A 12081-nucleotide genomic window follows, 5' to 3' on the forward strand; every position below is an offset into this window, starting at 1 on the left:
AGAAACCTGGAGACTGACATTCAGTAATTGGGTCTTAAAATAAGAACATTATATATTTTTTTAAAGTGTTTGCCACAGAGACATTTTGTCCGGGTACAGACATATTGATGACCCAAATTGTAACTATAGGGGGGTGGATTGATTTATCGTTTTGTTTTCCTTAGACTTTATCTGGTGCTACCTTTGGCCTAATGTGTGCTGTCGATATGATGCACCTGCACATCTCAGCTGACTTTGGTACATGTTCTGTCTAGACATTGCAGCATAATTGTCAGGAACTGTAGTATTGGCATGTTGAAATCTTCAACATGTTTAAACAAATACATTTAATAGAAACATATTTTGGCATTTTTATTTGAGACATTTATATCCATGTTAGAATCTAAATTGTTCCAACAGTGACATGAAACATGTAGAAACAAATATGAAAAGAAAATGTATTTGCTACAAGGAATTGTACATGTGATTGACTCAATAAAGTAAAAAAAAAAGAAAAGAAAGAATGTTCCATTCAAAAGCTTCAAAGAGCAATTTACAGTAGCTGTTCAATTTATCCAATGTTTGGCCTTCTAAAAAAGACAATTAACATTAGGCTTTAGGCAAGAGATACTTGGTTCGTCTTGACAGGCATTTTCACAGTATAAAATTCAGTGTAAAATTCAATCCCACACACCAATATAAAACAGAATATAAGGGGAATTAAAGCATAGACAGCACACAACAAAACAGGGATGATTAATATAGTGTCATTTTTTCCTGTCTGTGTAAAAAGCAGTGCAGGAATATAACTTTCCTTGTTCTAACATCTAAACTAGGTGAGAAGGAAACGGGGGAAAATTGTGCTTTTTTTCCTCGTTTCTTTCACATGTCATCGGCATGTGGCTTCAGTCTAGCCCGGTGGTGTGGATCCAAGGTTACAGTAGCTATGTGACCGGTAATGGGGTCTCCATGGAAATGTTTGATCTCGTCTTGCTGGCTGTTGTTGAGGGACAGGTGCTCCAAATTGGACAGCGCTCGGCCCATTCCCAGCTTCCCCATCAGCGAAGAAATATCCTCCATGTCCCTGTCTCCTAGGAGATGCCTGCGCAGGGATTCGCCGCTGTCGTACGCGGTGGAGAATGGGTGGTCAGTGACATGCGGCACGCGGGAGGCGTGCAGGCTGTGCAGAGACCGTGACTGCACTGCTGGGGCGACAAGACAGAGATAAGAGAGACAGGTTGAAACCTCAGCGCTCATGTGTAGTTATAATGTGTTTTCTTCTTTTTTGCCAGGTGTCAAGGCTTTTCTTTATTTTGCCTTATACATCTCAAGTACAGGAGAGTAAATTAATTTTGTCATGGTATCCTCAGACATTGTAGCTATATTTTTACATGATGTCACCAAATTGAATCGGTGAATCAATAATCAAATCAAGCCACTGTAACTACATAAAAAATAGAATAATAGAATAATTTGTACTGTATGTGAGCTTGTAGATCTGCTATTAATGTTCTTTTCACCTATAATAACATGCCTACAGATGGGATGCCATGGTTAAAGTTGTTAAGGTGCATGGAGGTGCTACAGTATTTATGCAAGGTTCTTACACTTAATTTATGAACATCTGTCTGGGTGTAGTTTTATTCTACAGACGAAATTGTCAATATATTTAGTCATAGTTTTAGTCATCATAGCTTAATTTGTATTTAGTTTTGATTTAGTTTTTGTCAATAAAATAAGATAGCTGACGAACATATTTCTTCATAGTTTTAGTTGACGGAATTAGCACTGGCTGTATGTGTGAGTCTGTGCATCAGTCCATCCATGCTCATCAATGTTGAGTACATTCCATAACTTCTGTTTAACCTGATGACATTATAGACTGCTGTAACCATCTACACACGCGTGTAACTTGTAGAGAGCACAACATTGATTGCAGTCGCAGTGCTGTCAAACCGTTCATGACAATCATACAGTAATTATAGCATTCTGCCATGGACCATAATAATCCCGCATCCTGATTACGCACCTGGGCATTTTAAGGCTTGGTACTGTAAGGTTTTGGGAACTCATTTTGGCCACAAGGGGAAAGATGGCTCTGCACTGCACATTATTAATATTAATATTAATATAAAAGCAGCTTAATAATTATTATTTTTACTTTAAGGTATAACTGGAAGGCAGCATAGGCTATACAATTCAATTCAATGATGCAATCGCAACTCACTGGGAAGTGGGAAGAATTACAACCAAACAACACAGGTCAATGTGACATGACAGGTCGAGTACCTGCAGTGATTATTTGTTGTTGCCAGTGTCAACTAGGTAAGTGGTTAAGGCTGCGATGCAATACAATATTACTTCTACTACTACCACTACTACTACTATTCTTTTTTTTTACCATAGCTCTGGCTATGACAAGGAAAGTGCTGTAATTGTAGACATGCTTGGGCATTCAGCGTGTCAATGTTGAGGGTGCCATGTTGTTTTCCCGACAGCCCATTATTCCGACTGCAGGCCCCATCTGAACTAACCCTATCCCTAACCCTATCACATTACACAACCTAATGGTCAGGATAATGGGATGTCGGAAATATTGGCAGTCCCCACTCCCCAATGTTGAGAGGGTGACTCACCTCTTACTGGACTGAAGTCTGCCTGGCTGACCTTGGTGTCAGAGAAAGGCCTGATACTGGGGAACAGTATTAGAGAGAAGGACAGAACGAGGACCTGAACGAAGCAAGGGCACAAAGGAGTAGGAGAGAGAGAGAGAGAGAGAGAGAGAGAGAGAGAGAGAAAAATAAAGGCCAGGTGAGAATTTGCATCAGTCACACAAAGTCGTGAGTGTAAGCCTGTGAGATTGTGGATTTGGTTTTCGAAAAAGTCTGACACATTTTGGAGAATTGGTGTAGCCTACTTTTACCTTTGTACTGTATAGGCTATGATGCACTTCGGGATTCACTCAGTAAAATTCTGAATACAGGACTTTTACTTGTAAGAGAAATTCTACATTATGCTATATTTATACTTTCACTTAATGGAGAAATCCGGACTAACCATTTTCTTACCTTAAGTTGAATCAGAGTGTGCACGCCTGCACGGTGGGTCTTTCAGTGGTGCTTTTTACGGTAGCCCATTTGGGACAAAACACTGTGGAGCGTATCTAGTCATGATGAAGCGATCAATATATTTAGTGTAAGACCCACCGCACATGGTCAGAGCTGCGTTGGGCACGGGAGGGAGTTACAGTATGTAATTTCTCACACATACAGTACCACTCGTTCTTGGATATAATAACACCTGATTAAGTTGAGAAAATGGTTAGTTCTGAATTCTCCTTTAAGTAAAAAACCAGTGTACTTTTCTCCACCACTGGCTTGTCCATTATGTCTGTAGACAGAGTCTCAAGACTGCCCCATGTGAACATTGTTGTTTTGAGCAGCGGCAGTTAAATCAGTGGAGATTGGAGACCTAGATTAGTCTCATGTGAAGATGTCTGTGTTTTGACCGGCGGCAGCTAAATCAGTGAAGATTGGAAACTGTTGGCTTTCACAAAGAAAACACATTTTATAAGATAGTTGGAGGATTACTTTCATGTGTGTTTACTTTTTTATCTGCTCGGCTCAAACGCACGCACACGCACACGCACGCGCGCGCACACGCGCACGCACACGCGCACGCACACGCACACGCACACGCACACGCACACGCACACGCACACACACACACACACACACACACACACACACACACACACACACACACACAGTACTGCACATTCATGTGTGTTTACTTTCTTATCTTCTTGGCTCAAACGCACGCACACGCGCACATGCACACACACACAGTACTGCACATTCATGTGTGTTTACTTTCTTATCTTCTCGGCTCAAACGCACGCACGCACGCACGCACGCACGCACGCACGCACACCCACACACACCCACACACACACACACACACACACACACACACACACACACACACACACACACACACACACACACACACACACACACACACACACACACACACACACACACACACACACACACACACACACACACACACACACACACACACACACACACACACACACACACACACACACACACACACACACAGCACTTACCAGAACACAGGTGCCAGTCTGGGCTGGCTTGTTAGAGCTATTCATAACCATAGCCTGCAGTCTGCGTAACTGCTCCACAAGTGATCTGTGGGTAGACAGAACGTTGAGGAAGTTTTGCAATTTCCAAAAAAATGAATAGAAAGGTTTTACAGAGAAGGAGCAAGGAGTGTTGACATAAGAGAGGAAGTGGATAAAATCCCTCACGTGTTGCATTTCTCCAACTGAAACAATTTCCTCTGCAGCTCCTGGTTGTGGACATTGCAGGCAGACATCCTATGAGGACAACATCCCCAAACAATGTGGGTTATAGAGCTCAGTGGAATAACAACAAGGTATAATCTTTCACTGTAATGCCATGGAAATCCTCTCAAGGACACCATGTGTCACATCCGTCCATACAGTGTATACACATTTCATATTGACTTACTCCTCAAATTTAATTAATTTATATTAAACAAACAACCAAACAAACAACATTTTAATGAAGTTGATGTTCGTCAGACATCGATTTGTACATTGGCTCCCGTAAATTGGGCCACAGAGACTGAGATTCACGGACTGTTTCAAGGACGATAAAAAACAACACGGCATGTGTTATATTTTCACATAATATATTCCCCAGACTTCTTACCTGTTTTCCAAGCCATCGATATATTCCTTCTTCTTCTTCCGACTCTCCTGGGCAGACTGCTTATTGCGAATCTTCCTGCGAATCTTCTTGAGAACTCTCTCTTCATACTGATGAATTCAGACAAGGTAAACTAAATAATTCAGTCATTGAGAATGTGATACTTTCAACATAGTTAGCACTGCAGAGATCATTCAACATTATTTTAGACAAATGCACACAGATTTTACTGCATTCAAATTAAGGTGCTTGTTGGGTGTTGTTTCTCCCCTTTGCTTTTCATTGTTTTGGAAAATAATTAATCAGAATGTCTGTACCTTGGTCAGTGGTAATTGGTTGGGCAGGGTCACGCCCTCCTTGGCCAAGAGCTTCTTCTCGTCCTCATTGAGAATCAACTCCTGGGAGGACTGCTGAGATGGCTGTGGAGGCTTGCAACAGGACAGGAATACCAATATGCAGAATATCAGAACTGCCTGATTGAACGTCTCTCACTCGCTCTCTCTGACCCCAACCATCACAACAATAAACAACAATCTAGTACATTCACTGGTGACTTGTATTATTACTTGCGCAAGCAGAGCGTGCAAGTAATGTTATCAGTCAGGTGCTACGATGCGTACTGTATGTCCCTTATGACGTCATATGCTGGCACGAAGCTGACTGTGCAGGTATGTTTTCCGTCATGCTACGAAGCATATGTCCCATGACGTGATGAAGATATGTACCAATCAATGTCCCTTAGAATGCATATGATATGACGTCATATGCTGGCCCCGGACATACGGAAGCAGACCGTGCAGGTATGTTTTCCGCGGATGTCCCATGACGTGATGAAGATTATGTACCAATGCCAGGGTATAATTGGTTCACGATGGTGACAGTCAGTGTCAGGGACATACGCATCAAACTACCCGAGTAACCACATTATACCACTAATCACTCAGAAATTACATATATACATACATACGTATCATTACCATACTTCAAAATGCTACTTTTTCTCCTCCAAAAGCAAGGTACGTAGCAAATAGCTAAACCTAATAATTCAATATCGCAAACGTTCTTTCACAGAGAGGCTGAGATAATGAGATTTGAACGTTTGTAGCGGTCTACAGTACTTGCATAGTATTGTTCTTTTTACCGTTCTGTTTATACTACATTATTTTGGGAGCATTAAGACGGTATGAACCAAAACAAACAGGAAAAGAAACAACTAGAAAAAGTGCCCCTCGGGGCTGGTCTGGTGATATAATAGCCAATGTGAAAAGGGTGCCATTTGTTCTTACACCATTGATGGCAATTGGATGATTTGAGGCATTTTGTACCAAAAAATTTGTTTGGCAAACATCCACCGGTTGGTGGCGCTATAACAGGCCAATGTGAAAAGGGTGGGATATATTCCTCAGCCTAGTAGGAAAGTCTGTGAAAGATTTCACGTAAATTGAACGCTGCGTTCATGATTTGAGGCTTTTTGTTTCAAAAGGGCCAATCCTGCAAACTTTGAAAGCAGGTACAGGTACAGTTAACGCTGTCCTGTTGTTATGCAAACGTGCACATCACAAAATGACTGGTACCATGGCGTGGTATTGCGTTCTACGAGCATGACACCACTGGGCTAGAGTGGTGTTTAACATGTTCAGGAAGATCTGGAGCTCAAAGAACATCTCCACCAACACCAAAATGGCAAATGCACATCTTTAACTCCAGTAGGAAACAGCTGCTACTGAGACTTGGAGAACAACAAAACTCACACAGGCTGCAAACATTCACCAACACGCCTCAGGAGAATTCTACACATCTGGTGGAGGGACAAACATTCACCAACACGTCTCAGGAGAATTCTACACATCTGGTGGAGGGACAAACATTCACCAACACGTCTCAGGAGAATTCTACACATCTGGTGGAGGGACAAACATTCACCAACACGCCTCAGGAGAATTCTACACATCTGGTGGAGGGACAAACATTCACCAACACGCCTCAGGAGAATTCTACACATCTGGTGGAGGGACAAACATTCACCAACACGCCTCAGGAGAATTCTACACATCTGGTGGAGGGACAAACATTCACCAACACGCCTCTGGAGAATTCTACACATCTGGTGGGGGGACAAAGTTAGCAATGTGGACCTGTGGAAAAGTACAGGCCAGGATCCCAGTGACCTACAAATCCGAAAGCGAAAGTGGAGTTGGATTGGACAGACCCTCAGAAAATCTGCGACAAATGTCACCCGACAAGAAACGAGGTCACCCCAGGAACAGCTGGAGAAGGAGCATCGAGACAGAAATGGCAGGGAGTGGGCTCAACTGGGGAGATCTCGAAAGAACGGCTAAAAGCTGAGTGAAATGGAGAACATTTGTCAACGGCCTATGCACCCTAGAGCAGGGCTGGACCGGACATTTTCACAGAATTTGACCCAGACTGGCCCACCACAACCAGCGCGCAGATACTCTAGGCTACTGACTTTTCGGGTCGAGGCCCATACAAATACTTGAAATACAAGCCCTTAACACCACCACATTGGTGGTGGTGTACAACATAAATGATAAACAACCAACAGAGTACTAATTTAACATTTGGCCCAGACCGGCCCACCAGAGGGTCAGCCCACCGGTCAGCCCGACTTAAGTAAAGGCTTAAGTCAAAGTAAGTCAAGTGTGAATGGGTGTGCAATGCATCACAGAAAGTCTTCGACCCCAACCAACAGAATAGACTTACTGGCTCTGGTGTGCCCGACAGAAGCAGATCCTTTACAGTAAGCGGGACACCGGAGGACAGATGGGGTCTGTGTACATCAGAAGGACACTGTGTCTCTCTATGCCTGCCTGGAAGAAAGCTAGGTTCCCAGCCATCTGCAAGGAAACAAGCATGCATGCACACGCGCACACACACACACACACACACACACACACACACACACACACACACACACACACACACACACACACACACACACACACACACACACACACACACACACACACACACACACACACACACACACACACACACACACACACACACACACACACACACACATTTCTTTATTTGAGTCCACATTTATAAAATACATTATCAAGGACACAAATATTTTCAGTTGCTTCTGATATACTACGCACTCGAAACATCACGTGTCTCAGTGCTTGAGTCCAAACAAGCCCTAAATGTACAGAATATAGGCAACACATGAACTTATTCACAGCAAACATTGGTCACTTCAGTCTGTCATATTACCAACACCGAAAGTAAATCATGGGTACAAAAAGCACCTTCTCCTCCAAATAGACCGGCTGCCTATAATGGAGGAGATTGAACAGTATGTTGCAAGCTGCTTTGCCTACACTTGGACAACCCTATAATCCTCAAGCCTCTGACCACTAGCTTGTGGACATGGCCCAGGCTGCCAAATATAAAAACAATGAGCTGACACGTATAGCCCAGTTGTATAATGGTCTGTACTAATGGTTGATATTTTACTTGTTTATTAAGGAAAGCTTCCTCTAAACTGGAATCAAAAGCTCAGCCAACTTCCAATAGAAAAACCTCTCTGCTGTTCTCGTCAATTATAATGACATCTGTGCACACACACACACACACACACACACACACACACACACACACACACACACACACACACACACACACACACACACACACACACACACACACACACACACACACACACACACACACACACACACACACACACACCACATCCATTTATCCACAGACAATCATGCACAGCTGTCACTCTTGTGTGTACTTCTGTCCTGTCTTATCATATTTTGTCAGTCCCCTGTGAGTTACAGGCAGTCAGTGACTTTGCCAAAGTCATTGTGATGTGCAACTTTTCCCAAAAGAATGACTTGGTAGGCTATCTCTAGCACAGGAAGGATGCAAAGTGGCCGTCTTGGAATTGGAAGGTTCGTGCTTTGATCCCCGGCTCCTCCCGGCATGTGTGTTGAAGTGTCTGTCGTGGAATTCTGGATCAATCAATAATCAATATATAGGAGTCGGGACAATATTCTCAGGTGGTGATGTATGCTTTATGTATCATGGGGAGAAGTACAATATCACTCAGGTAAGTGTTCTTAACTTTACTAAAAGCACACTGGGCCATCAAGAACTCCCGGCCAAAAAGCTTGTACTGTGGGAACCAACACACGGGCATCGATCTAGAGGACGACCCACACCTACCTACGTGGACGTACTAAAGAGAGATACTGGTGCGGAAAGCACAAAGGAGCTGGCCAGATGTATGGAGAACCGAGATGACTGGAGACGACGATGGAGGGCTCGTCTGAGGACGACGTAGAGAGAGAGAGGCCACAGTGGAGACATTCAAGGCCCTCACAGCCTAATCAAATAGCACATGTATTATAAGTATCATAAGTGATAAATATAAAGGTTAGATATAAGCAATCATATAAATTCTTCCTCATGTCCTTTAGCAAGATATGCTTTCAAGGTCGGTGCACCATCAGTTAGTGAATGGGTGGCATTCCACGTGCGGTTAGGGTCAGTAATGCGGCAAGTTGGAATGGCCATGAGTCGGTATAGCAGGCTTCGGAATGCCGGTGCCGGTGAGTAACTATGCAGAAAGATGTGAATATTGAATATTCCTGTATATCTTTTAAATTTACTATATCAGTACATTGTGCTGCGGTGCGGTGTCCTGCCTTTCATGTCACACCTGCATGCAAAACATGCAATCATAAATACAAATTCTATACCCCTGAGGAAAATTACTTTAACCCCCTTCTGTGCGTGTGTGTTTGAGCCAAGAAGATAAAAAGTAAACAGACAGCTTGTAGATAAACAATGTTTCCATGAATACAGGTGTGCGTTGAGAATATAACTTGCTCATTGGTTTGCCTTGGGTACCAATAGTTTGAAAACGCCACTATGTTGTTAAATATATCCTGTACATGAATACTTACTGAGATCAATAGAGAAGTTAGTCTCTAAGTCAGCTGTGGTCTGCGGCTGGGGGCTGACATACTGGGGCTTGCCAGGGGGGGTTTCAGATCGCTGGGGACTATCCATATTATGGTCTGAAGGAGGGTCCTCACTGATGCCACTGTCACTGGGAGAGGGTGACCAGAGAGGGGACCCTGACACAGAATCATTGCCATTCAGGAGGACTTTGATAAAGTCATCTTTTATATCCTCTTGTTCAGCTGGTGGCAGCATCTGTTAAGTACAAACACCAAGTTTTAGTCTCTGTAATCTACTTCATAAAAGTGGTGGAGAGACAGGGCTGCATTTTAAGATAGTTATACCGATACCTATAATGTGGTAGTAATTTGCGGCAAATTGGAATGGCCATGAGTCGGTATAGCAGGCTTCGAAATGCCGGTGAAAGTTTCTCATTATGAAGAAAGATTTCTTCCTTTCATTAAATCTTTGCTGTGTGTCTTCCCCTCATCTCTCTCCCCGTTTCCTTACTTTGTATCTATCAATAAAAAAAATATCTTGGGCTTTAGTCTCTGTAATCTACTTCAGAAAAGTGGTGGAGAGACAGGGCTGCATTTTAAGATAGCTATACCGATACCTATATAAACTATAGATTATGTCAACATCATATTGTTGCTACATTAGGAGATTTGTCAACTGTTCTATTGGCTGTGACACTGGGAAGTTTAAAACAACAACAATATTGTTGTTGTTTTTCCACACGGTATGTAGGAGAAAACAGCCAATGTAGATGAATTTGGAGCAGTGCCCTGTAGGCCAGGTGTAGGCAATCAATACTGAGGTGTCAAGCTGTGGTTATGTGACAACGTACTGGGGCTCCTTGTGTGTGTGCTTTGCTTCCTTCAGGCCGTGTTGCCATGTCTGCTTAATATAAGCAACCTTTGACTTGTTTTTTATGTAAGGTCACTTGCAAATAAATTATTGTCGCTGGTTGTTTTTTTGGGCTTGATACTAAAGTGTATAGTAGTTGCTTATTTGGGGCTTGCTTCCACATTTCTTCACAGCAAGGAACCCCAGATTAATATGTAATTGTCCACAGACATCCATCTGAACATATTTTGTGCATTTTTTATTAAAATGTTTTAAGTATTCATATACAGAGTAGGCTAAATGTGGTGAGTTGTTGAGAAACATGAATACAATAAGCACCAATAACCTAAATTGATATTACCTAACTTGCAACAAAAAAAATTATGCAATTTAAGCTAACAACATGACACGATGTGACACATTGTCAGCTTGTCAATCAGTTTTCTATTCAAATGGCCGACCTATACTGTAGTTATGGTGGTTAAACAAATTGTTATGCCATGTTGTAAACTCATGTTCCTGGGCACTCCGTGGTCTGCAGAACCTCCTCAAGGACCCCTGGACTAATACAGTCGGTCATGGTGACTCACACGGCAAAGCAAATACCTGTGGGTAGGTCCCATGCATGTTTGGATCCTGAAGCTGGAATGGCCAGGTGAGCTGGTTGCCATGGTGCTCTGGCTCCTGGTATAGGATTCCATCTTTCTGATCAAACAGCCAATCTAGCAGTTCGATGCCTTCACAACCCTGGAATAGCACGTCATTATTGAACGCAATTGACTACCCAACCACCAGGGTGCTCAAACATACCAACAGGACATAGAGGAGACGGAGGTTATAAATGCAATCATGCACAGTGCACACTGTGAGACGTGACTTCTCTTTTATTGCCATCATTTCACCATAACGCTCCCTGTCAAGCCTGTAGGCCTACTGTACAATATGTTCCAGCAATCGGTGGGGACGGCTGTCAATCACAGGAAGCAATGCCATCATGCAATGCCTCCCTGTACAATGATCGAATACATCTGCCTCTTAATTCCTGAGTTGTAAAAATACAAATCAATAAATGAATAAACACTTACTGTATCTACTTACGGTATCACCAATTTCTACTAATCTGATAACCTGAAATTGTCAACTACCATCATAACACAGAATAACTAAGAAGGACACAATTCTGCTATATGCCCCCCCTTGCTGTACCTGGTCTGAGTAGTGGTCCATCGTTTCACCGCTTGGTTGTCACCCCCAAAAAGAAAAGACAATGCAAATCCAACACAACAATCACATGTTCTATGTGGGACAGTTGTTCTGTCCCACTGTGCTTCTCAGGTCCAAAGTTTAACCTCCAACTCAACACACCCAGCCAACTTCCAGCCACACGTTCCCATTGGCTACATGCACAGACTCATCTGATTGGTAGTCCAGAGTGTAAAGTAGTTCATGAGGTAATGGAGGATGTTAAAAAGCCTGATTAGTACTTGCGATGCGACATGTGAGCTTGCAGATCGTCTGTTTTCCGTGCACGGCACGGCACACAACCAAG

The 12081-nt window shown here is 42.9% G+C and overlaps 1 protein-coding gene across 1 annotated transcript; it reads right to left on the minus strand.

Moving 5' to 3' along the window:
• Window positions 1-861: 861 nt before the first annotated feature.
• Window positions 862-11759, minus strand: creb3l3a (cAMP responsive element binding protein 3-like 3a; the record flags this gene model as incomplete). Its single annotated transcript, XM_080770761.1, has 10 exons — window positions 862-1181; window positions 2616-2709; window positions 4112-4196; window positions 4316-4384; window positions 4743-4849; window positions 5057-5167; window positions 7464-7597; window positions 9686-9938; window positions 11160-11279; window positions 11739-11759. The coding sequence occupies 10 exons, from the start codon at window positions 11757-11759 to the stop codon at window positions 862-864; spliced, it is 1314 nt and encodes a 437-aa protein (XP_080626887.1).
• Between the last annotated feature and the right edge of the window lie 322 nt (window positions 11760-12081).

This window comes from Protomyctophum bolini, assembly GCF_963924005.1.
Source record: "Protomyctophum bolini genome assembly, chromosome: 8".
NCBI lineage: Eukaryota > Metazoa > Chordata > Actinopteri > Myctophiformes > Myctophidae > Protomyctophum > Protomyctophum bolini.